At 41.5% G+C, this 25,478-nt stretch overlaps 2 protein-coding genes across 3 annotated transcripts in view; both read right to left on the bottom strand.

Annotated features, from left to right (window-relative positions):
- NHEJ1 (non-homologous end joining factor 1) overlaps positions 1–16,638 on the bottom strand; it is a 102,978-nt gene extending 86,340 nt beyond the window's left edge. Inside the window, exons 1-3 of one of the 2 annotated variants that reach the window (XM_051983525.1) lie at positions 16,541–16,638; positions 14,834–15,013; positions 12,515–12,727 (exon numbers count right to left, since the gene is read on the bottom strand). In XM_051983525.1, coding sequence (XP_051839485.1) covers positions 12,515–12,727; positions 14,834–15,013; positions 16,541–16,612 — 465 coding nt within the window. In that variant the 5' untranslated portion in view covers positions 16,613–16,638. The remainder of the gene's footprint in view (positions 1–12,514; positions 12,728–14,833; positions 15,014–16,540) is intronic. The other variant, XM_051983526.1, reaches the window with a different exon arrangement.
- Positions 16,639–16,713: 75 nt separating this feature from the next.
- Positions 16,714–25,248, bottom strand: SLC23A3 (solute carrier family 23 member 3). The gene is made up of 12 exons (XM_051983521.1): positions 24,847–25,248; positions 24,594–24,751; positions 24,357–24,454; positions 24,080–24,153; positions 23,733–23,914; positions 23,309–23,429; positions 23,089–23,203; positions 22,271–22,524; positions 22,072–22,177; positions 17,743–17,907; positions 17,119–17,214; positions 16,714–17,019 (listed from the first exon to the last, which is right to left on the bottom strand). The coding sequence occupies exons 1-12, from the start codon at positions 24,970–24,972 to the stop codon at positions 16,787–16,789; spliced, it is 1,728 nt and encodes a 575-aa protein (XP_051839481.1). The 5' UTR covers positions 24,973–25,248; the 3' UTR covers positions 16,714–16,786.
- Positions 25,249–25,478: the final 230 nt, after the last annotated feature.

Genomic DNA, 25,478 nt, shown 5'->3' with positions numbered 1-25,478 from the left:
AAGTGGATCCCTGTAGACAACATCCCTTCTACAACATCATTATAGAAAATTACAAATTAATGTTTCTGTCGTGTTGAATTTTATTTTATTTTGTTGAACATTGTCCGATTACATTGGAACTGAGTTTGGATCCCACTGGGAGTTCTGTGGGCAGCTCTGTAGTACATAATGGACACCTGTAGTTCCATGCATAATCCTCATAATCTGCTCTACCTTGTATGTAAAAATACTAACTTGTTAAATTAGGAATAATTTTTTTTAATTGAAAAAAAAGGTTGTATTTTATCTGAAAGGTGAGAGAGATTTGCTAGAGTTTAGTGAATAAAGGAGTGGAGTGGTCAAACCTTTACTTAAGAAAAATCCCTTCTGCAGCAACGTAGAGAGCAAGAAGACCAAAGAAGAAATTATTGCAATATATGCAACGTTTAAACAGGGGTATAAGAAGCTGAACTAGGACACTGACTGTATGACAGACATGTAGGATAGAAATGACAAGACACAGAAGCTGAAGAGATATATGGAATAAAAGAGAGAGAGAGAGCACTGAATAACATGGATAGCACTGAAGTTGCAAACCCAGCTGATTTGAAAAACAAGTGCCCTCAACAGAAATGGGAAAGCTCAGAAAAGGGGACAATTTTAAGAGGGCAAAAAACAATATTCTCCCAGAATTCAGCTGGATCACAGGAGGTTTTTTTTTTTTAATAGAATATTTAAATAAACAAATAATTTTCCATTACTGGAAATTTCTCCAAAAACGCCTTTTAACAAATGACACTGTACTAATTGCATTGAACTTCAGAACACTAAAAAGTCTCTTCAAGTAAAATACAAAGTTATTTGCAGAAGAAAAAAAAAGATAAATGAAAAATGTATTATCTAGACTATAGCACAGTAATAGCTAATATCTATATGGCTCTTTAAGGTTTGCAAAGCCCTTTACATATATTATAACTCATTTGATCCTCACAACTAGCCTGTGAAGTAGATGCTATAATTTTACAGGTAAGAAAACTGAGACAGAAAAGCCAAGTGACTTGCCTGGGTTTGATTTGAACTAATATCTTCTTGGCTTCAATTCCAGTACTCTATCCAATAAGCCACCAAGTTGCCTCATGAAGCAACAAGATAGATGTCCTGGACCATTTCATCCAATTCAATTCAAAGAAACATTTTAAGAGCTTACCAGAAACAGGACAATATCTTTATCTTGGACAAATTACAAATGGAAGAGCTGAGTCATAAATTAAAAAGAAATTATGCCAAATGGCACTTGGGAAACTGTGTAGTGCTTTAAATAATCTCAAATTGTTCCCTCCTGCAAAAATCCATCTTTTTAACGCCAATATTCTCCCAAGTGGTGGCAAATTATAGAACAGAACAATCACAGAAGAAGGAAAATTATGAACAACACTAAGGAGATATGTAGCCGGTTAAAACAAGATATGGTTATGTTAACAGAATCATTTGCTTATATGAGGAATAAAAATATTTTTGAGAGCACATTTGACTTTAAAAAATTAACAATAAACAGACAACACAAGTGGCTCATACAAATGAGATTAAAAAAAGACAAAGGCCTCTACACCACATTGGACAGATCTTTTATAAATTTATGGGGGAATTCTGACAAGGACTAGAGAAGATATCATAGGGATGAGGATCTACAGTGAAAACCTCAGAACACTACAAAGTCTCTTCAAGTAAAATACAAAGTTATCTGCCTCATCAGGAGGTAGCTTAAGCAGAGTAAGCTTTACTATGCTAAAGAGCCCCTGTCCACCTTGTGCCAGGAATGACAGGCGGAATATCTCAGAAGGAGGTAACCGGCCTTTCGCTAGCTCTACCTTGCAAATTCAAGATACTGTGTTTCAGCACTGGCAAATCTCGGGGGTCCACAAAAGGCAAAGCAAAAGCCTTGAAGCATATTATCCTCCAATCTAGACAATGAGAGCTAAGAAAATAAGCTGGAGAAGACAGCCTGAAGAAGCTCACTGATGGCATTCAGGAAGGAAGTCAAAAGTTGTAATACCTAAAAGGGTTCATGGCAGAGAGTGCTGGGCTAGAAGGCAATTGTTCTGGGCCTTCACCTGCCACCAATCAGCTACATGGTCTAGGGCAAGTCCCTCGGCCTACTGAGGCCCATTTCCCACTTTGTAAAACTCACGCAGTCACACATCCTCCCCCTCAAAGGCCATGTGTGGCAATGGGAGGCTACATTATAGTATTTCTAAAATCACTTCCAACCCTACTGTGGCTCTCCTTCAAGACTGGCTGTCTTGCTATATCCTAAGCATTCTGCCTTGAAAGCGTTGGGTTCCAAATGAAGGTCCTATGTACAAATATAAGCATCAAAGAAAAAGGGTCAAAAGGAGAAAAACTTGTTCAGTGAAGACAAGTATAACAGCTGGACTCAAAAAATCCATTTTCCTAGCATAAAAGTAGGGAGCACACAACTAGAGAAGAATTCTTCTGAGAAAAATCTGAGGAATTACTAGAGCACAAGCTCAATATGAAATCAAAGAAATGAGAGAAAATGGAAGAGAGCTAATGTTATATCAGGCTGCATTAAGAGCCATAGCTTCCTAAGCAGGGAAAGAAAACAAAATAGGCAATAATTACAGTAATGGAAATGGGGAAAACAATGACAAAACAATCAAATATGAAAGTTGTAAAATTATAAAATATAAGCATGACCCTGGGGAAGAGATATAAGAAGATACTCCCAACCCACTCCTTTGCTGAGGTGGGTACACAGCTGTAGTACACTGCAGACATTTTCAACTTTTGACCTATATTGATTAGTTATGATGACTTTTTTCTCTTTTTTCTTTTTACTTTTAAACACCATTTGTTATTTGATATAGCTCTCTGGAAGGGGAAGAAGGAAAGGTACTATGAGAAACTCTGGTAATGGAAAAAAAACCCAAAAGTTAAAAAAAAGAAGTATTGGTCTTTTTGTTTTGTTGTTGTTTTTAAAAAGCACAGCTTTACACACATGTGCAAAAATATTTGTAGCAGCCTTTTTTGTAGTAACATGGAACTGGAAACTGTGGATGCCATCAGTTTAGGAATGGCTGAATGAGTTATGGTATATGAATGTTATGGAATACTATTATTCTATAAGAAATGACCAGCAGGTTGATTTCAGAGAGGCCTGGAGAGACTTACATTACATGAAGTGATGCTGAATAAAATGAACAGAACCAAGAGATCATTATACATGGTGATAACAAGACTACATGATGAGCAATTCTGTTGGATGTGGCTCTCTTCAACAATGAGGTGATTCAGGCTAATTCCTATAGACTTGTGATGGAGAGAGCCATCTGCATCCAGAGAGAACGCTATGGGGACTGAATGTGGATCAACGTTTTTGTTGTTGTTTTCTTTCTCAATTTTTCCTTTTAATCCGATTGTTCTTGTACAGAATGATAAATGTGGAAATATGTTTAGAAGAATTGCACGTTTAACCTATATTAACTATTTATTGTCTGGGGAAGGGGGAAGGGAGAAAAATTTGGAACACAAGGTTGAAAATTACCTTTGTATGTATTTTGAAAATAAAAAGCTATTATCAAAATTTTAAAAATGTAAATAAATAAGTGAAAAATTTTTTTTCAAAGAATCATAGCTCTCAGGACAACTTAGTCCAACTATATTCTTCCCTGGTTAAACCACATTTAAAACATTATATTTGGAGCAGCTGGGTGGCACAGTGGATAGAACATTGGCCCTGGAGTCAGCCTCAGATTCTGGGCAAGTTTCTTAACCCCAACTGCCTCCCCCAAACCCCAACAAAACATTATATTCACTTCTGGGTGACACATTTTAGGAAGGCTAAAGCAAAATGGATAGAAAGACAGTTTTGGAATCAGGAGATCTTTGGTCAATTCCCAACTCTTACACATATTAGCTGTGTGAACCTGAACAAGTGATTCACCCTCTCTCTCAGGACTACCAGACAATAAATTGAGGAGAAGATGCCAATCTCCATTGGCAAAGCATTTGCAGCTTACTACATAAAAGAAATCACAGATTTATTTTAAAAATTAATAAGCTATAGAATTTTATAAGGAAAAAAAAGGTACTTAAGAAGTTCACCACAGAAAAGTCTATGTAGATTTCACTGTCACTGACAAGAAGTAACTGGCTGTTGGGATAGAAATCCTGGGACCCTTGGGGAACTGACTATTCCTATTAAATTCTGAATGTGAAGGAGAGAGCACCTGCACTGAAATCAGGAGGACCGGAGTTGAAATGTGTTCTCAGAGTTTAACACTTAGTGGCTATGGGAAACTGGAAAAATCACTTAACCCCAGTTATCTTGGCAAAAATAAATAATAGTGAAGAAGGGAAAGCTAGGTATAAACTCAGAAAGATCCTAGTTTGGGGGAAGAACAAATTTCAAAAGGTTAAGAAGAAGGATGAGCAGGATCCCATGAACAGTTCCATAGTCCAGGAAAAATGGAAAGATCTCATATTCTAAAATAAAAAGAGAAACAATTCCAAAGAGGAGGGGAAATATAGTTGTCTGAAGTGACCAGTATAAATACACAAAAAAACTCATCAACCAACTTATATTTTTGTTAAAATATAATAGAAAAGGGAAGCAAGAGCAAGTAACAAAGGATAAAGACACAAGAGAGACAAAACATTTTAAGAATATTGTCAAAACAGAGATTCTACTGCAAGGGAAGTTTCACTTGACAAAATATTCATAGTAGGACTTTGTGATAGTAAAGCTGGAAACAAAGAGGATACCCATTAAATGGGAAGTGGCTAACCATATTATGATATAGGAATATGACAAAGTATTATTGAAACAAATATAAGGAGAATTTAGAGAAGCATGGGAAGAACAATATGAACTAACCAAAAGTAAAGTCAATAACACCAGGAAAACAACAGACATAATGGCCACCACAAAGAAAATGGAAAAAAAAAAAAAAAACAGCAAGAAACTGAACACTGTATAATTATAATGACCAAACTAAACCATGGAGAAGAGTTGAAGAAATAACAAAGATATGGAGCTACATATCTCTGCAAAGATATGGGGCTACAGGTATAGAATACTGCACACATTATTAGGACTAAGGAGTTGGCTGGTTTTGCTGAACTGCTTTTTTTTCCTTCCTTTTTAAAATGTTTGTTCTCAGGGATAGGCTTGCTGGATAGAAGAGAGAGAAATTCAAAATCAAAGACACCTAAAAAGCAAAATATCAATAAAAGTAATATTAAAATAATATTGACAAGACTGCTAAAGCTCAAAATGAGCTGAGGCTATCAAGGAAAGCTCAGGGTAACAAAAAGGGATTTTCTGACTCTATGGGTAAAGAAGGATTAAAGGAAAAGCCCTTCCTCCCCACTCCAGGCAAGACCACCTGACAATACAGGGAAAAAGGAGAGGCCACTACTCTGATTCCCCTTGTTTTTTCCTCTATCAAAGGAGAAGGACCTTTGGTCTAGAAAGAGCAAAAAATGGCTAACAGGGAGTTAACACTTAAAACAAACAAAGAGATAAGAAGAGTGAACATGGGTATTCTGGATGAATGTAAGTCAACTAATCCAGATGAATAACATCCTCAGGTATGGAAAGTGGTGGATGTATTTACTAAGCCACTGCCCAGTAGTATTCAAAAGATAATGAAAGAAAATAAAAAAGAATGATAATAGGGAATAGGAAAATTACAACAGCACTATACCAGAAAAAAAAAATGCCCCATTTAAGAAAAAGAAAATTTTAAAAACAGTAATTGCAAACTATAGGTCAGTGAATTTGACTTTAATTCCTGACAAAATTCTTTAAGATTATGTTAAGTTCTTTTAAATACATTTTAATGAACCTATGAAAAAGAAAGCAATAATCAGAAAAAGTCCACATGGCTTCAACAAAAGAAAGTCACTAACTTTTTTGGCAGGGTAGAAAATAGTAGAAAAATCCTGCAAATCTCCCTGAATTTTAGCACAGATTATGATAAAGTATGCTAATTTGTTTTGGAAAAATGGAGAGAGGAATAGATAATACATAATAAAACAGGTTCAGACCTGGCTGAATGGTCAGATTCAAAAAGTCATCATTTATGGTTCAAAGTCAACTTTGAAAGGTCTCCATTGAAATGATACTAGTACCTATTCAACCTTGAAAGACTTAATTCTGCTCAAGGTGATGTCAACCATGGTCCAAGAAAACAGAAGATTTAACACTACTTATTTCCTGACAGAGGTGCCAGCTTCAACATGTAGAATGAGACCTAGATTAGCCAGAGATCTGGATAATGTCAGAATTTAACACTGCATGTTTGTTAGAAGGATTTTTTTTTCTTTTCTTTCTTCTTCACTGGAATGGATTGCATGGGAAAGAAAATAAATGCTTATTAATTGAAAATAATTATAGGGGCAGCTAGACAGAGCAGTAGACAGAGCAAAATCTGAGTTCAAATACAACCTCGGACACTTAATACCAAGTCCTGAGCAAATCACTTAACCCCAACTGCTTTGCAAAAGAGGGAGGGAGGGAGGGAGGTAGAAAGGGAAGGAGGGAGGAAGAAAGGGAGGGAAGGAAGGAAGGAAGAAAGGAAGGAAGGAAGGAAGAAAAAGATGTTTAATTGAAAAAACAAATCCCTGTTTGTGCTATTTAATATTTTTATCAATGACTTAGATGAAAACATAGCTAGCATTATCAAATTTGCAGACTGTATTTATACATACTGAAGACAGGATCAAGATCCAAAAAAAACAAATAAACAAACAAACAAACAAACAAAAAAAAAAACAGAACATTAGGTTGAATTTAATAGGAATAAATGTAAAGTCTTACATTTGAATTTTTAAAAAATCAACTTGATAAGTATGAGATAGAGGAGATATGTTTTAGATAGCAATTTGTCTGAAAAAGACCTGGGACTAATAGTAGAATATGACTAGAATTCAGTGTCAATCAAAAACATTAATGTGATTTTAGCCTGAGTTAAGAAAGGAATATGTTCAGGAATAAGAGATGAAAATCCTAATATACTAGAATCCAAAAGTCAGATTTGGAGCATACTGTGTTCAGATCTAGGCATCAGAAGTTTAAGAATATTTTAAGTCGAATATCAACAGAAAGACAATCAAAATCCACACCAATCAATCCAGTCCACATCAAATGCATATTGTTCTCTAGAGTAAACATCCCCTAAAGAAGATTTAGGGGAAACCTGATAGCTATCTTGAAGTATCTTTGCTGCTGTTCAGTTATTTTCAGTCCTGTCCAATTCTTTATGACCCTCTTTGAGGTTTTCTTGGCAGACACACTGAAGTGGTTTGCCTTTTCCTTCTCCAGAACATTTTATATATGAGGCAAACAGGGTTAAGTGACTTGCCCAGGATCACATGGCTGATAAGTGTCTAAAGCCAGATCTGAACTCAGGAAAATGGAGTCTTCCTGATTTCAGGCACTTTATCCACTATGCAACTTAGCTACTTATGAAAAACTTATGTATTGTCAAATGAAAACAAGGTTAGATTATTCTATTAGGCCCCAGAAGCAAGGGTGATGAGCAATGGGGAGAATCTGCAGAGACAAATCTAGGTTTGAAGTCAGGAAAACTTCCTAATAATTACAGTAATCTAAATTATAGGCAGCCTCACTGATTTCTTCAAGCAAAGGCCAGAGGAGGATTTGTCAGATATTTTGTAGAAAGGTTTTTTTTGGATGTGAATTGGACTAGTTTGCTGTTAATCTTAAAATTCTTTGATTCTTAAATGTCATCTACAAAGAGATGGGAATTTTAAAACAATAGAAAAGCGGTTTAAAATTCTCATAAAAGAAGAGAAAGAAGAATAAGGAGTCTAAACAAAACAATGAGGAATAACTACAGAATGAGAGGGAAAATGTATATAAAAAGAAAAACCATAAAAATCTAGCAGGAAGCATCAAATAGTGGAAAGAATGCTAGATTCTTAAGTCTAGAAGGTTTGAGTTCAGATCCTAGCATGGAACCTTCCTGATTCATCGTGTGACCACAAATGAGTCATTTTAGCCCTTCTGTACAGTCCACACAGTAAGAACCAAAGAATAAAGTATATAGGTTTAGCTATATAGATATCAACTATTACTAAAGGATAAACAACTTAGAGCATTAATGAAATGTTAAGAAGGAAGAAAAGAAAGAAATGTTGAGTTATAACTATGGAGAACTGAAACATTTCTGAGGTATTCCTAGATAGTATATTAGACTGTAGAGATAAAAAGAGATAACACAAAAATAAAACAGTGGATTCTTAAAAGGAAGGAAAATGATAACTGGGAGGAGAGAGATGTTAATATGGGAAGGTTTTTTTCAGAAAAAAAAATCTTTTTCTACTCCCCAGCACTGTCATTAACACCCAAAGGTACTGCTGGGCCCAATAAGGTTTCTAAAAGCAGCACGTAAAGGTATTTTTTGTCTTCTTCCTTCTAGACTTTTCTTCTGATCTTGAAAGATGACAATAGGCCTTTGTTCTTGTCCACCCTAAACAATACTTTTAATAGACTAGATAGAAAACCATGCTTGGAGCCCCACCACTGACTCAACTCGAAATCCCAGCTCTTGCCCTCCGGAGCTGTAGGTTCAGAGACAAACCACTTAACCTCTCCTAAGACTCATTTCCATCTAATATAAAATTTGTAAACTTCAGATCACTATAAAATATAGGCTAAGATTATTGTTGTTGATATTAATGTTTAATATTAATATTAAATTGAATATATTGAAAATATTACCTCACGGTACCCAGAAGCAGACCTGAACCAGCACCAGCAACAATAATCACATTCTTGCCAGGGCCCCTCAGCTCCACCATTTTAATTTATTCAGCAAATAGATCCTACGTGCATCTACGGAGTACAGAATGCTATGCTAGCTGCTAGGAAAGATCTCGATTTTGACTGAGACACGTACCCCCTATCCTCATGGGCATATCCCATACTGATAAGTGCACATAGACAATTACACTACTCCACTCTCCCTAGTAAACTCATTCCAAAGTTATAAAATGTGATTATGAGGTCCAAAGGTTCACTGACAAGGCAAGTATTCATGGAGTATTCATGGAGGTGATATTTCCATCTTCCTTTAAAAAGATAAGAATTCAACAAACAGAGTGAGAGACAGCACTCTGAGCTTTCCTCAAGCCAAGAAATCCTCTGGACAGACCCAGTCTACGGCTGACCAAACCTCCACCATCACTTGTACGGCTGAATTGTGCTTAATATAGGTCCGATCCTCACACCCCAAACACCAACTAGCTGAACTGGTTTATGCTACTGAGGCTGTTCTATAGAGTGACACAGTTAAGCTCCTGGCTCCCCTAGAAAGCTGACCCAGCACCGTTAAATGCTATGGATTTGTATACATTAAAATTAAAAGGGTTTTCCTTGCACGAGCCTCCTGACTGCTTTCATTTGAAAAATAGCAGCTCAAAGCCTACAGGGTGTCAAGTGACTTCTCAGGGAGTCGCCTCTTTGGTCTCAATCTTCTTGGACCATGTCCTCCAGGAAAGGACAAAACTGCACAGCCACCCAACCGTCACCTTGCAGCAAAAGAATGAACTAGTTGATTCCTTAAGTAGAATCGCTGAGCAGACATTGCCCCCTGCTGTCATCTTTGGAAAAAAAGGTACAGAAACTTTGAACAGAAAAGAAATGTTATAGATTTAGTACAGGATTGGAAGTAGTTGATATCAAGAGCTGCTAGATTCCAGGGCAGCATTTTATACACAAAAAAGTGTTTGAGATAAATGCTGAGTGAAGGAGATCCACATCTAATTGATAACTAAATTATAAAAATTTGTATGGATTTTATAGAAAGAAGTCATAAGGGACAATAGTAGAGAAATGCAAAATCAAGGATACATGTTAAAATATTTTCCTGATTATACTTTAAAGAAAAAAAAGATAACTCAGAGATAATCACAGATAAAATAATGCCCTAAAAGATTGTGTGGATGCACACACACACACACACACACATACACACACACACACACACACAGAGTTGCTCACAAAATACCTTCCTAATTTTGTAAAAATCTTTAGGAGAATGAGCTACATGTGTTGGAAGCATTCACAATGAAAATAGAAGAATAGGCAAGCTTTCCCAAACAATATTCCCCATCAACTTACCCCTTTTACAATCACACCAGCATCTGAAATGGGAGGAAAATACAGTATCCCACTACGTTTACTGCTCCTTTATTATGATCTGACAATGCTGGATGTCCTTAAAGGCTCTCCTCCAATAAGGTGCTTCCTTTGCTTATTTAAGATTATGCAAGGATCCTTGAAAGACTCTATAGAATTAGCTCTATGCATTACTCTGTAATATCTGTGCAATATAAAGTGAGGTATGAAACAGAAACTTAGACTGACCACAATATTATGTACTCTGGACATTAAAAAATAAATGGAAGAGTAATGGTGATGTAGAGATGGTGAGGTCCTTGGTGTAATCATGGCTGACTTTACAAGGCCTTTTCTTTCTTTTCTTTTAATAACTTTTTATTGATAGAACTCATGCCAGGATAATTTTTTACATTATCCCTTGCACTCACTTCTGTTCTGATTTTTCCCCTCCCTCCCTCCACCCCCTCCCCCAGATGTTTACAAGGCCTTTTCAATGAAATCCATGATCATGCAAAGGAATTGACTGATAACCCACAGAGGAAAAAGTCGATGTCCTAAAAATGCCTATTACCCAAAATCCTCTGAATTTTTGTTGTTTAGTCGTGTCAGCTGGGTCCAACTCTCTGTGATCCCCTTTGGAGTTTTCTGGGCAAAGATAGGGGAGTGATTTGCCATTTCCTTCTCCAATTCATTGAGGAAACTAAGGCAGAGTTAAATCATTTGAATTCGTGAAGGTCAGTCTTTCTGCCTCCTCGTGGCCTGTCAGTGAATTGCACCATCTATGTGTTTGGGTGCAGCCTTCTCTATCCGCACACATAGAAAGGATGCTGCCTATTATCTATATGTCCATGTAGCATGTGGTATACTTCAAATGTCCCGGAAGCGCTGAGGAGATAGGAGAAAAGGGAGCGAGCCAGTGATGGGGCACAAACAAGTGATACAAAATGGACGGCTGAAGTTCTCTGAGGAGAGGGAGGAGGTATTTACCAAGCATCTTCTGTAATAAGCACCTTACAGTTATTATCTCGCTGGATTCTCACCACAGGCCTGGGCAGAAGGGGCAGTTACTGCTCCCATGACCTGGCCAGGATGTTTGAGTCTTGATTCAACTTCAGGTCTTCCTAATCCCAGATCTGCATCCATTGCCCCACCGAGCCCTCTGGGAAGGTATTCTAGGGGAAAATAACACTGACAAGGATGGCGCAGGATGAAAATTCACAGCTGGCAATGTGCACGAGGGAAAGGACTATGCACGCCGCTGATTTCCCAGTTTCACTGAAAGCTAAGGTGTGCAGGCCGGAGGGCTGGGCTGGAGATCCAGCCTCAGACATTTACTAGCTCTCAAGCATCCCAACTCAGTCTCAGGTTCGCCATCTACAGATTAATGGCATCTACTCTCAGGGCTGTTGTGAAGTGAGCCAACAAATGGCATGGGCTTTGTGAACCTTAAAAAGCTGTGGAAATGCATTCTAACTACCTAACTCAAGTTCCCTTTGAAGGGGAAAGGTTGAAAGAATCAAGTCTCTCTCATGTACCAGCTCAAAAAGTTGCAATCGTGAATATCTTACAATTTATAATGAAAAAGAAAGAACTTGTTCCTTTGATCACATTCATGAGTTTCACCAGATTTAGAGCAGCCTACATGTCCATATTATTCCCTTTTCAAAATTGATGTGATTATTAACAGAAAGAAAAATGTAGAACCATGAGAAAATATGACGACTGACCTGCCTCAAAAATTTTTCACAATTTACCAAATATGGGAGCCTGTTAAAGAGTGACAGATGGTTAGACAGATGACTAAGTGAAAAGTCCCTCCTTCTAAAATCGACTATATGAATTTAATGGAAACATTTCTATACAAACTAGATTACTGAAACCCAGTGTGTACAAGTATGTCTGATACATTTTTAGGATCTCCCTCTATTTGGGGGCTCTAAATGAGAAATTCCATTTTGTACCAAAAGTGGAAAACTTAGCAATATCTACACAGTCCCCTCAAATTTCTCATGTTTGATTTACATCTTGGTATAAAGTTAATTTTATATGTACAGAGTATTTAAAAGAAAGAATTGTTTCATCTTTTTGTACTTATGTATTATTCCATTGAATTGGATTTTAGGGACCAAATGCATGATAATTTATAAGCTAAATTATCCTCTAAAATAAAGTGGTAGTTAAGTTTAAAAAAAAAAATTCAAGTCTGCCTCTTTCCTAGCCTGAAGGCTTCTAGGGGAAAAGAGTTTTAGAGAAGTAAAAGAACAATATTTCTGATTTTTTTTCACCATAAAAAAAATCTCTTCCTCCAACAAGAAAAGAATTCTATAGATTAAAAAGGGCCTAATGAGGCCATTCCCCACTCACCATGGAAGGGCTGGCCAAGGCACATTGGAAGTACCAGTGAAAAGGTAGACCAGAGAGCTCACTTCGAACACGCACTGTCAATCCATCTGGCAAACGCTCACAAGAGAAAATGGCCCCCTTGGGATCGGCCGAACCTTCTAACAAGGTGCATATGAGGTCTCTCAAGTGGGAGAGGAAGGCAGAAGGAGTTGCAGTCAGTCGCCGATTTAGCTCCTGTAAGAATACCAGAAGAGAGGCAGAGATTGCAGAATGTCCTTCAAGAGCAGAACAGAGTAGCCTAAGACAATGCTCCAAATCTAATAAGGTGGTCATTTTTATTCTTATGATTGTCCTTAGTGTTTGGGGGTAATTAGTTTTCACCCATTCATTTCACCACCAACTCATTTTTCAGCCCCTTTCCCTGTAGCATTTGATCCCACCATTAGGAGATCAGTCCACACTAATTGAAATTGCTCCATTACTAAAGACCTCAACTATATTGATGTGATAGATTTTTCTCATGTTTTATGTTGCTGATCATGTCTTACTCCTGGATATTCACTGGTTTCCATGACTTTCCTCTATTCAACTGAATGATTTTCCCAGTCTTCCTTACTGGATCATCCTCTATCTCTTACTTCCCTAAATACAGGTATTTTCCAAAGATCAGTCCTAGATCCTTTTCTCTGTTGCTTCATGAGCTAGTTCCCAATTATTATGTATGCAGATGACTCCAAAATCTATGTATCCAACTCTGAAATGAAGTCCTAGATCATTAAATTGTCTGCTAGTCATTTCCATCTGAATGTTTAAGATGATTTCAAATTTAACATTCAAGACAGCCTGCTTCATCTTCTTCCCTAAAACCTAATTTCAAACTTCCATAAATGTATTGAAGAGACCTTCATCCTCTTAAGGCACCCAGGATAGTAATCTCAGTCATTCTTGAATCCTTCGCTTTCCCTTTTACCTGACTGACAACAAATGATTAAATCCTATCAAAAACTTCTCTCACAAGATATATGTCCCCTTCTCTCTATTCACATGCCTGGTTCCTCATCTCTTCTTGCTCGGACAACACCTAATTGATGTCTCTCCCTCTAATCCATACCCCATACTTCTTCCAAAATTATATTCCTAAGGCAGAGATCTGATCTTCTCCAAAATCCTCAGTGCCTCTGTATAATGGTCTCTAGGATAAAATGGAAACTGACTTTTAATATCCTCCATAATCTCTAGACAGCTTCCAACCTTAACTTTTGACTTTATTTCACATTAAAAAGCCCCTTCATATGCTTCATACTCCAGCCAAAGTGGACAATCATAGCTATTTTCAGAATCTCCCCAAAAAACAGCATGTTCTCCTTTTCAGAATCCTTATCATCCTTTAAGACTTACACCAGGTGCTAACTTCTCCAGAAAGCTGTCCCTCATCTCCCCAACTCCTCTCAGATTCTACTAGAGGATGGGGGAGAAAAAATATAAACAATTAAATGTGCATATTTTGTCTTCTCAGAGGAATATAAATTCACTGAGAAGAAATGATTTTGTTTCACTTTTTTACCCTTCACTGGGAATACAGTGCTTTGCATCCAATGGCATTTAATAAATGTTTAATGTCTTGCAACGATCATTGTTAACTGGGGAGACCAGAGCAGACCCTCATGGGGAAGGAAGGTGGCATTTTATCTGTGCTTTAAGGCATGGGTAGGTAATTTTACAAATGGAAGGCGGAAAGAGATGACCTTTCTGGCAGGAGGAACATTGTAAGCAAATCCAAGGAGGCAGAAAAATTCAGGGACATTACAGAACTACCGATATGGAGATGAAAGGCATAGAAGTCAAGCTCCCATTGTAAAGTTGAGGAACCTGAAGCCCAGAAGTGTTTCAGACCCAAAGTTACATGTATGCAGAAGGCAGAGATGGGATTCAATACTTGATCCTAAGGACCAATTTGGCAAAAGTGTAGCCTATGGGAAGGTAAATAATATCAGACCCCACTGCAAAAGGATGCACAGAGCCTTTAATGTCAAAGCGAAAGAATGTTCACTCTGAATTATTGCAAATAGAATTTCAATGACAGAAGAGGCTTTTAGCTGAAACTCAGGTGATCCAGTCTTCTCATTTTCTAGCTGAGGAAACAGACCCCCCCCCCAAATTAAATGCTTTGTCTAAAGGGACAAAGCTAGTCCCAAATGTCTTGGTTTCCAGCGCTGGGTCCTTTCTATTATGTTCCACTAATTCTTCCATTCCAAAAGCCCTAATTTGGGGGTGTGTCCTCCTGGGCTTTACCGGGTGGAGAGCACACTGCCTTCTGCCATTCCTACCCCCCACATTTACCTTGGCCCTCTGGCTGACCACCCTCGTGTCCACTTGCTCGTGCCACACATGCTGGAGGTCAGAGAGAAGAATGGCATAGCCCTTGTCCGTCAGGATGCAGGCCTTGGCCAGAAGGGAGTCCTCTGAAAGCTGCAGCCAGGCCCATGGTTGGGTCAGCAGACCCTGTTCCAGTTCTTCCATCTGTAGGAGAATACCCACTCAACCAGCCTTGCATCGAAAGGACAATAACCAGGTATTTCCATCCCTGCTCCCAGCCTATTCAAACCTCTTCCTCAATTAAAAATAAAAAAAAGAACAAAGTGTCTATTCCTCCCGTTATCGCTAACACTAAGCAGATTTAAGAATAAAAAAACTCAAAATGCCATTAGATCAGTACAGATCTACCTGGAATACTCGTTAGTGGCCCTGAGTCAGCCTCATCTCCTCAAGAACTTCTTTGCTCCCCCAAGTAGAACACAAGCACCTCAAAGGATTTTTTTTTTTTTTGCTTTTGTATTCTTAGTATTTAGCCAGAGCCCGGCTTAAGTCTATGGAACGGAAATGATCGTTCCTGATTTCCCAGAGAACATAACCATACCCCCTTTTCCTCAGAGACACAGTATCCTTCCGTGCGACACTACCCCCAACTGGTGGGCCACAGGTATTGCTCCTGCCTCAAAGCACTAAGTGAATGCTGGCAATTAGCACTACCATTCCTTGCTGTGACTTTGTGGGGAATGGCTTCAGAAGGTGACTCTCGGGGCCATCGTGGGTAGAGCCAGAGGGAGCATTCCATGCATCGTGCTTTTTACTTGCAAGCTACGGCTTGTTATGAGCGTGTTGTTTTTATATGACCCTCTGTCCTTGAGAAGAGCCCCAATGCAGCTTCATCTCGGCTTTCTCCAATCAGAATAGTGACCGAATGCTAGCAACTTGAGGTCGTTGAAAGCTCAGGGCCACCGCAAGGGAATGAGGCCTTGGGGAAGTGGAGGCTGGGCTGGGGGGGGGGGGGGAGCGCTGGGCGGCCGGCCCACGTGTTCTCTCCGCGCCTGAGGAGCTGAACTGGGGCCTTTGTAAATACCGAAAATCCAAGTTTGGGGGAACGGGGAGCTGCAGCCGTGGGAGGGAAGGGAAGCGGGCCAGAGGCAAACACGTGGCAGGAGGAAGGCGGCGGAGCTCGGCATCTCGTCTCCCACCTCGGATCTACTAAGATCCTGGGCAGCTCCTCAATGGTAGCCTACCCTAACCCCGGAATGGCATCGCCACCCGCCTTTTCAGCTGGGTAAGGCGCCGCGGGGCCGGACCCTCCGTGAGCAACTCCCTCTGGGACACCGCCAGGGGGCACTGCAGCCCACCGCAGCTCAAATCATTTTCTCTCCCTGAAGGACCTTGGGATCGCATCGCCTCCAGGGGGCGATGCCGCCCCGCTCTATTGCCGGCTCAACCTGGCGCATGCGCAGTCGAGAACCCGAGCCAAGGACCAGCCCCAACTTCTAAGACCACCCCGGCTCCCCGGAAAGCTGGGGCTACTTAGTGCATGCGCGAGCCGCCCTAGCCCCGCCCCACCCCCATCCGGCACTTTCAAGTCGCGCTCCCTCTCACTTTTGCCCGGGACGAGTCTCGTCTCCACCCACCCTACCCCCTTCCACGCGCAACTCTTAAACCCACGTCACGCGCCCCCAGCCCAACTGCCCGTTTCTCTTCCCACTCGGGCTTTTCCTTTCCTACCGTGACGTCATAGCCGCCTGCCCTCCCCGCCGTGCGTGCGCACCCTTTCCAAGGGGAGGAGGGACCGTACATCGGTTTAGGCGTGGTCTCCTGTGCCCCTCCCATAGGGCGGTCCCTCCCGTGACCCCGCTCTCAACCTTGCTGCTACGCCCGAACAAAATACGCTCCACCTGTTTTTAAGGTTTAGATGAAATTTATAGGGCGGGGGCGGGACCCCAGAAACCCGCCCCAGCCAGTGAGGAGGGGTCAGCGCTGGTCGGGGCTGGGCAGCAGGTCGACGGTTTCTAGGGGCTCCGCACGCCCTTGCTCCTCATCCTCGGGCTCCTCAGGGGAGGAGCAGAAGCCTCGCAGGGGCCAGGGGAGCCAGGCACATATATTTTTCAAGGGCGCGGGCAGCTCGTACTCCAGGGCCGCTTTCCTGAGCTCCAGAGGGCCCTGAGCTTCTTTCCGAGAGGGCAGACCCCGCTCTAATCGAGTTCCTGAAAAGCCATTGGAGAAAAAACGGGTCAGCAGAGCGAGTCATTCTTTCCTACGGGACGCCCCCACCTCCCACTCCCACCGTGCCCTCAGCCACTCGCCTGGGATGGTGTTCTCCAGGAAGAAGCTCAAGAGTCCGGCCAGGAGCACAGGCTCGGCCAAGAAGGCCCCAAGCAGCACGTCCGCCGGACCCCAGCCTGCGCCACGGGGGAGAACTGCCATGAGAATCCCTCAGGGCCAGCCGCCCTCGGGAGTCATGCAAACTGGGAGAAGGGCCTCCGTCCCCAACCCAGACTCCAGAGTTGGGTCCATGCGGAGCCTCGAAGGCCCTTTAGCTCACTCTGGCCTTTCCTGTCAGCTGGGGGAATGCTGCCTGCATTGCCCACCTTCTTAAGGTGGCTGTGAAAAAAGTACTTTGGAAAAGGCAGAGGGCTGTATAAATAGGAGCCATTATCTGGTCCAACCTCCTCATTTTTCAGATGATCGCTTGGAACTAAAAAGCCCAGCCTTCTGGAGCAAGCCTCCTCCCCTCCCTTTTCTTTCATTCACCAATTCCATCAGCTCAATACTTTCTGCTTTTGAGCTCCCAGCCCCTCAAAATATCAAGCACCCTTTAGGCCGCTGGATTCTCCTGGCTCCAAATGCCCCCGGTTCTTCTCCTATGAAAGACTGGAATCCTCCAGCCATGTCTACTTGAGATCTGCTCTCCTTCCTAAGTATACCACCTGTGTTGAGAATGGGCGCCTCCTGAAGCCATCGAGGTAGCAGCAGTGCCATGAAGATGACAAAGCCAACAATGAAGACATTCCGCCCTGAGTCAATGTCCGTAGAGTAGAAGTAGGAAAAGCCAGTGGACAAGATGACTGCCTGGTTCACTCCCAGCACAGCACCTAGGTAGGGTACTCGTTTCAATACTGTGCCAGTGGCTGGGGTTACCCTCAAAGAGATTACCACTAACACTGGTACAAAGATGTGCACAGATAATCATAATAAAGTGAACCATGTAAAAAGTGGAAAGAAATCATCTAACAGTGTGATGTGAAAACTGAAGGAAACTTCCTTTCAGCTGGTTTGTCAAGACTTCTTGGAGAAACTGATCACCTGAGGCCAAGCCCTAAGGAAGAAAATAATTCCAACAGCTGGAGACAAAGAAGAGTTCATTCAAGGCATGAGAAAAGTTGCTTGAGCAAAATAATCACCATCAAACTCACTTACAGAGCATTTAGCGTTTACAAAGCACTTCACTCACAAGAACTCTAGAGGTAAGCAGTGAAGAGATGCCTTATTTTAAAGACAAGGAATCTAAACAAAACATTTCTGAACAATGAAATGCTTTGTTCAAGGAATCATATCATTAAGGGGGACAGATAGAAAACAAATTCTCACTAAAGTGCAGGACCATTTCTACAATGTACACCATAAAAGAAGCAGAAGAATCGCACAAGATGACGCTAGAGAGGGAAGCTGAGGTCAGATGGTAGAACACTATGCTTGAATGCTAGAATAAAGAGATATTTGAGAGTCCAAAAATAATACTGTGACCAGAATGATGCATTAGGAAGACCACATGGAAAAGGGAGGACTAGGGAACAAAACAAAGCAAGAAAAACCAGTTACTGAATTTTTGCAAACACCTCTCCATGAGGTAATGTGGACTTGAACCAGAGTGATTTCAATGAGAATGAAAGGAGGCTCAGAGAATGGTGTTATTAACAGAAATAGCAACAGCATGAGAGGGATTGACTAGGTTTTGAGAAAATAACCTCAATTTGAAGTATGTTTGAACTGTGGCAGTTTTCTTGCTGTTCCTCACAAAATTCTGTTTCCGTGCCTTTGAATTCCCTCCTCACCTCCCAGTCTTAGAATTCCTTCTTTCTTCTACAGCCATTACCCAGCTCAAGGGCCCCCTCCTCCATGAAGCCTTTCCTGTATTCTAATGCCTCCCCAACAGAAATAACCATCTTCCCTTTCATTTTATACTGCAAATATTTACACGTGCACATGTCACCTCCTTTGAGAGGACATAAGTTCTTTGAAAACTAAGATGTTTTCATCTGGAGTGCCCAGCACATCCTAGAGTTATAACAAATATTGGCTGATAGATACCCAAGAGGATATTATCCAGCAGGTAGTTGTAAACATGAGGCTAGAGAGCTCCAGTCTAAAGATAGAAGTCAACCACGCAGAGTAATAATTAAAGCTATGACATGAATGACACTGCTAAGGGAACAATTTTTTTTTGGGGGGGGGGAGACTTAGCATTTAATTATTAACTCTGTCACAGTGGGCTTGGTCACTATGAGAAGGAAAAACAACGGCTAAATTTCTATAATGAAGCAAATTAACTTGGATTCTGCAAGTCACAGCTCTTGAATCTTACATACAGAGCTTTATCAAACTGATAGTGATGGGAGTAGAGTTCTCGTACATTATTTCTTCCTTTAAAATTTCCTAAGTATTGCTTAGTTTGCGTGGAAACTGGACCCCAATTCATATTTGGCTTTCTATTACATTCTATTACATCCCAGCGAGATGTAGATGGAAGCTCAGAAACAGCATCATCACTTTTAGCTACAGAGTCTTCCATCGCCTGCTGTATCGCTGAAAAGCAATCTTCAGTAGAATTTCCTGAAGACTCTGTATTTTCGGTAAAAAATATTGACTTTCTTCTAGGAAGTACCACAGAAGGATCAAGAAAGTCATCATTCATTGGCTTCAGAAAGGGACCTGTAGTAAATCTGTATTCTTGAGAAAATTGTTTTCTGTTTCTCTCTAGATCTTCCTTCAACTCTTGATGTACAATTTTTCTTCTGAGGGATTTAGCTTTCAGTTCTTGAATCTTTAATAATGGATTGACTTTTTTTACTTGTTCTTCAGCCTCTCCCTTCACTTGTTCTTTAACCTTTGGTCCATATTCTTGTAGTCGAATGCAGTTAAATTATCCTAAATGATGCTTAAGATGCAGCCTGTCATATTTCTGTTTCACTTCTTCTTGAAGATGTCTATTCATAGATTCTGTATGTCTATTTCTTGAAGGTAATGGATCCAATTTTTGCTTACGCTCTTCAGCATATTTCTATAAAGTATCAGTTTAGCAAAATAAAGAAGTAAAAGTTTTTCAACTTAAATAATAATTTAAAATTAAGATTAAATTATTTTTAATTGTAAGCTGTAAGAAAATGTATCATTATCCTTATCTTACAGCTACAAAATATTTTTCCTAAAATGGTTATTGAAGCAAATTAAGAAAAAAGGAACCTTAAGGCACTATCCCCCCACCCAGTGATTGAAGGTGCTTACATTAATACCTTCTATTAAAATCTGTCTTGTTAAAAAAAAAAAAAAAAAAAAAAAAGAAGCGTCAAAAAATATATTATGGGAATAGGGAAGACTGGAATTCATCTTCAGAAGAGTATCCTTTAGCAAAAAAAGCTTCTGCCCCCAAAAATAATGTGAAATGGCTCTCTGCCCAAAGAAAATTTATGGAAAAACTCAAAAAAGAATTCAAAACTCAAATGACAGGCATTGAGGAAAAACTAAAGAAAAAAATGAAATCCAAGAAAAACAAGAAGATTATGAAAAAAAAGTTACCCAATTAGAAAAGGAGGTACAGCGTCTCAAAGCTTAAAATAATTTTTAAAAATTAGAATTGGGCAAGAGGAAGCCAATGAAGCTATGAGGGGTCAAGAAACAGTGAAACAATATAAAGAATGGGATAATAGAACAAAATGTAAAACATCTCATAAGAAAAACAAAAGATCTGGAGACTAGACCAAGAAGGGACAGTATAAAAATAATTGGACTACCAGAAAGTTGTGACCAAAAAGAGAATCTTGACACAATATAATGCAGTAAATAATCCTAGAAAATTGTCTTGGAATGATTAAAAATGAGGGGAAAGTAGAAATAGAAAAAAAAAAAAATGCACTGATTACCACCTCAAAAAAATCCTTTGTGGAAAACACATAAGAATATAATTGCTAGATTTCAAAACCCCCAAATCAAAGAGCAAGAAACAAGGGGAATAAAACAATTCCAATACACTGGAGCAACAATTAGAATTGTATAAGACTTATCAATGGCTACAATAAAAGACTGCAGGTATTGGAAACACATCTACAGAAAACCAAAAATATCACATCCAGCTAAATTATCTACAATTTTCAATTTTAAAAAACCCAGTAATTGAAGGAACTTGCAAAATTTTCATTACTTTTTATCTTTTTTTTTTTTTAAACTTTTTATTGATAGAACCCATGCCAGGGTAATTTTTTACAGCATTATCCCTTGCATTCACTTCTGTTCCGATTTTCCCCCTCCCTCTCTCCACCCCCTCCCCAGATGGCAAGCAGTCCTTTACATGCTGAATAGGTTACAGTATATCCTAGATACAATATATGTGTGCAGAACCGAACAGTTTTCTTGTTACACAGGGAGAATTGAATTCAGAAGGTAGAAATAACCCAGGAAGAAAAATGAAAATGCAAGCAATTTATATTCATTTCCCAGTGTTCTTTCTTTGGGTGTATAAGGGAATAATTAAGAACAAAACACTGGGGAGCAAAACACCTGAATGGGGATGGAAAGAAAGAGGGTTGGGGATAAAAGGAAAATAAAGGCTGCACCCTGAATGTTGGGAAGGCAAAGCTGGGTAGGTCCCAGAAGTGAGCACCCTGAAGAGATGGAAGATGAAGAGTCAATGAGATTACAGGTAGCCAAAAGAAGAGAGGATGAAGCAAGATGGAAGCTTTTTAGTAAATGCAAAAGAGAGGCCCAACAGCAAGAGAGCTGGGGGAAAGGACACTGCACTTGGCCAAGGCTTGTTGGAAAGGTAAACATCAAAGTTCTGTATAGTGACCAGCTCTGTGCCATTTGCAGAGAAAGCTTTCTTGACTTCTTGTACCAAGGATGACAAAACCTCAGGATGAGAAGAACTAAGACAGATCCCATCCCCTGGTATCACTAACTCAACTGGAAATTTTGATGAGGAAGAGAAAAAGTTTTAAAAGGGGACTAAGTAGGCAAGAAAACTTACAGCAAGGATTTGTACTCACCATGAACTGGCAGTGGGATGGTGGTGAGGGCCTGTGCCAAGCGTGGAGAGAGACCCAACCCTATACACAGGAGGCTGACTAGCCTGGCCACTCTGTGAGACCCAGCCTAAGTAGGAGGATAGGGGCTCAGTTGCACAGCTACAACTCCCTCCCCTCCTCAGGACACCTCCCCTTCAGCTTCCACCTGCAAGGTCTATACCTGGGTGAGGCTGATGGTTCCCACGTTGGGGAAGCTAGAGGAAATGCCCAAAGGACTCCCCAGCAGTCCAGCCAGCAGGCTGCCCAGGCCCTCAAAGCCCAGGCCTCGGCTGCAAGCGTGTGAAGGGGGAGGTGTCAGCTGCAGCAGCCGGCCACACAGCGCGTAACAGCACAAGGAGCTGGTAGAGGCCGCCAGTGCCATGGTGGTGCCTGCAGCCAGGCCTCGGAGGGTTAACCTGGGCCAGCCCCATCCACCTGCAAAGAGGGTGAGGAGTCCTTTGGCATCTCAGATGTTAACACAAATCTGAAATGCCCAATCTGCTCCCATGTGCTCCCTGCCTAGAGTCTTGGCAATCTACTTGTTCCAAAGTGAGGATTCTTATTAACTCTTTTATACTCACAACAAAACTATTTCTCCCACAAGCACAAAATCTTAAACACTGCTGCTGTAAGCTTGGGGGGAAACAAGTCCTAAGCTCAAAATGGAAAACACTGAACACTGGCTTCAGAGAACTACTATTTTCTGGGACTACTTCATCTCCACCAATAATTCATCGTTCAACATGAAACCAGCTCAAAAACTCATTTCCCCCCTCACATCATTTCCCATCCCAGATTCATGACCTCATCATGCCCTGACACATACCTCCCCTTTGACTTTTTCTGTGTTGTCTCCTCCATTAGATTATAAGCTCCTTGAAGGTAAAATTGATTTGTGCCCTTTTTTTACTTTTTGTAGCTCAAGCAATTGGCACGGTGCCTGGCACTTAAGAAACGCTGACTAGACTGAGGGGACAAAAGTGATCTGGGTGGTTATACCTGGGTGAGGCAACCACAGCCAAGGGTTGAAGTTAGGGGCAGACAGCTCCTGTGGAGTGAAACTAAGGCCCAATAAAGCAGAGAGCATCCAAACGCAGATGACAGGGAACAGCACCTACGTGAAACGAGACTGAGACAGGACAGAATCCCTGCCCCCAGCTCCCTCCCTGCAGAAACACACACACAGGGGACGCTGACAGGCAGGATGGCCTCCACGTACCGAAAAGAGGCGGAAGACGGGGACGTAGGTGTGAGTTGGAGGAACAGGAGTTCGAAGTGGGCACAAGGGCAGCAGGCAGGATCCCAGATGCTGAGAACATACGACCATAAGGAGGATAGGCCTAAAGGAGATAGACTCTGGCATCAGGAAACCATTGCAGTAAGCGCAAGGCATGTGTGGGAAAAGGAGTGATTTGAGTTTGCTTGCTATGAGAATTAGGTACCATAAGGGAGTGGGGAAAGTGAGGGAGGGGATATTACCATAGGGGATTTATAGGGAATGAGCAATGTTGAAAAGTGGAATGAGAAGCATAGGGGAAAAGAGGCAACGAATAGAATCATTCATGGGGGATAAAATTATGGAAAGGTTGGGCAAAATAATCTTTACTGAAGTGAGGCAACTCAGGCTGCTGAGACTCACGTACAGCAATGCAAGGCCCCAATTTGCAGAACAGAACAGTGCAACTTCCTTGTGAGCAGAAAGCCCTACCACAGCCAGGCTGGGAGCAAGGACCAGAGGCCCAAAATGAAGGAACAATCGACCAGGTCCCCCCAACAACCCTAGTATTCCCTGAAGCAGCCCAGATATCAGCACGGCACCTGACACCTGAATAGGGAGGGAAAGAAAGAGGATTTCCTGAATGTTGGGAAGGCAAAACTGGTTAGGTCCCAGAAACCTTGGTGAAAAGAATAAGCAAAAACCAATCTCTGTCCCTTCTGACCCACTTAAGCCACCTTTACCCTTCCTATCCCTCTAAGAAAGAATACCTACCTCCCTGAGAGACTCATCCCAGCTTCCCAAGGAAGGGCAGCCCGTTCCCACACACGGACTCGGTGCATCAGAACCTGGGAAAAAATGGTGGGGAGAACAAGTATAAGAATTAGAAGGCTATGTAGATGAAGACCAACTTTTGTTGCCCAGAAGTGCCAATTAATAGTATCTCGCCCAACCCGTGTTCTCACTCTTGCCCCCTCCTGTAATATTTCCATTTTCTAGCCTTGCAGAGGTTTTCCGATACCCCTTCCCCATGCCCTTGCCCAATGCTCACTGTTTGCAGGTGCCCAAGTAGCTTGGTATGGTTTCTGGCTGGTCAATACCAGAGCAGGAATGAGATACTCAAAGGATGGGGCCTGGACCAGAGGCAGCCTGTGTGAAAGCAGGCAGAAAAGGCTAGATCACTAACTTGAAAAGCTCCTGGGGGTTGGGATAGGGTGGGGGGAATCTCCCTTCCTAAAAGCCCCTGGCCCACCAAACCAGATGTTTCCCCTCCATGTTTTCACCTCACCTGCTGCCCATCCAGGTCTGCATGGCTGTAGACAAACCACAAGAGAAGAAACTGGAAGCCAGGAGCTGACCAGGAGGATAGGACAGTCCTCCTGGTGGAAGATTACAAAGCAGGAGCAGGTGGGAGACACAAAGCAGAGAGGCCAGAACCAGAATGTGCTGCAGGAGATGTGAGGGGGAAAGACTCTCAAATACTGCTCCCAGCCACATTTACCTCCCAGATGTCCCCGGAGGCATCTCCTGCTTCCTCCTACCTGGGCAGCCAAGAGCCAGCTGAGGGCCCAGGAAGGGGTCCCACAGAGGGAATCCCAGGGCGGGGATGAGGGGCTCTGGGGAGCCAGCAAGGGGAGTGGATGAGGTTTCTGGATCTGTTTGTTCATGCTGCCAGCGCTCTGGCCCTTCTGCTCTAATCCAGGGCTGGGGCCACCAGCGGAAAGGGTGAGCTGCCTACTTCAGGGAGGGGCCAAGTGGCAGCAAAGCAACACGAGGGGATGAGGGAATGTGCGGCAGCACAGCAGATCACATTCACCTTTGCCCAGCTCTGTGGTCAACTCCATCACCTATTAACTGGGGGACCTTGTTCTGCTGAGTCCAAGTCCCTTCCCCCAAGTTCTTGGTCTTTGTCTTTTTCCCAAATCCCCTGCTCCTGAAGAGCAGGAAAGTGTGGATGGCACACCATACATGTCATTCATTCTAGCTTTCCAAAATGGCCATCAACGATGCTCCCTTGGAGGCCTGCTAGGTTAAAACAAATCTTCAACTACTTCTCATGGCTAATCCTGAGCCACTTCTAAGGGTCAAGCTCACCCAGAATGAGTGACAAACCTTTAAAACAACAATGACATAGTCACAACTTTCCAGGACCTCACTGTACAAGAGATAGGGT

The sequence above is a fragment of the Antechinus flavipes genome, chromosome 3, assembly GCF_016432865.1.
Source record: "Antechinus flavipes isolate AdamAnt ecotype Samford, QLD, Australia chromosome 3, AdamAnt_v2, whole genome shotgun sequence".
Lineage (NCBI taxonomy): Eukaryota > Metazoa > Chordata > Mammalia > Dasyuromorphia > Dasyuridae > Antechinus > Antechinus flavipes.
This window is presented reverse-complemented; position numbering and strand designations above follow the sequence as displayed.

Coding starts and splice junctions, on each gene's coding strand:
- SLC23A3 (XM_051983521.1), bottom strand. CDS start 24,972: ATGAACAAACAGATCCAGAAACCTCATCCACTCCCCTTGCTGGCTCCC. Junction 24,455..24,593: donor CAGACCTGGATGGGCAGCAG/GTGAGGTGAAAA, acceptor GCTTTCACACAG/GCTGCCTCTGGTCCAGGCCC. Junction 23,204..23,308: donor CCGTCTTCCGCCTCTTTTCG/GTACGTGGAGGC, acceptor CGTTTCACGTAG/GTGCTGTTCCCTGTCATCTG.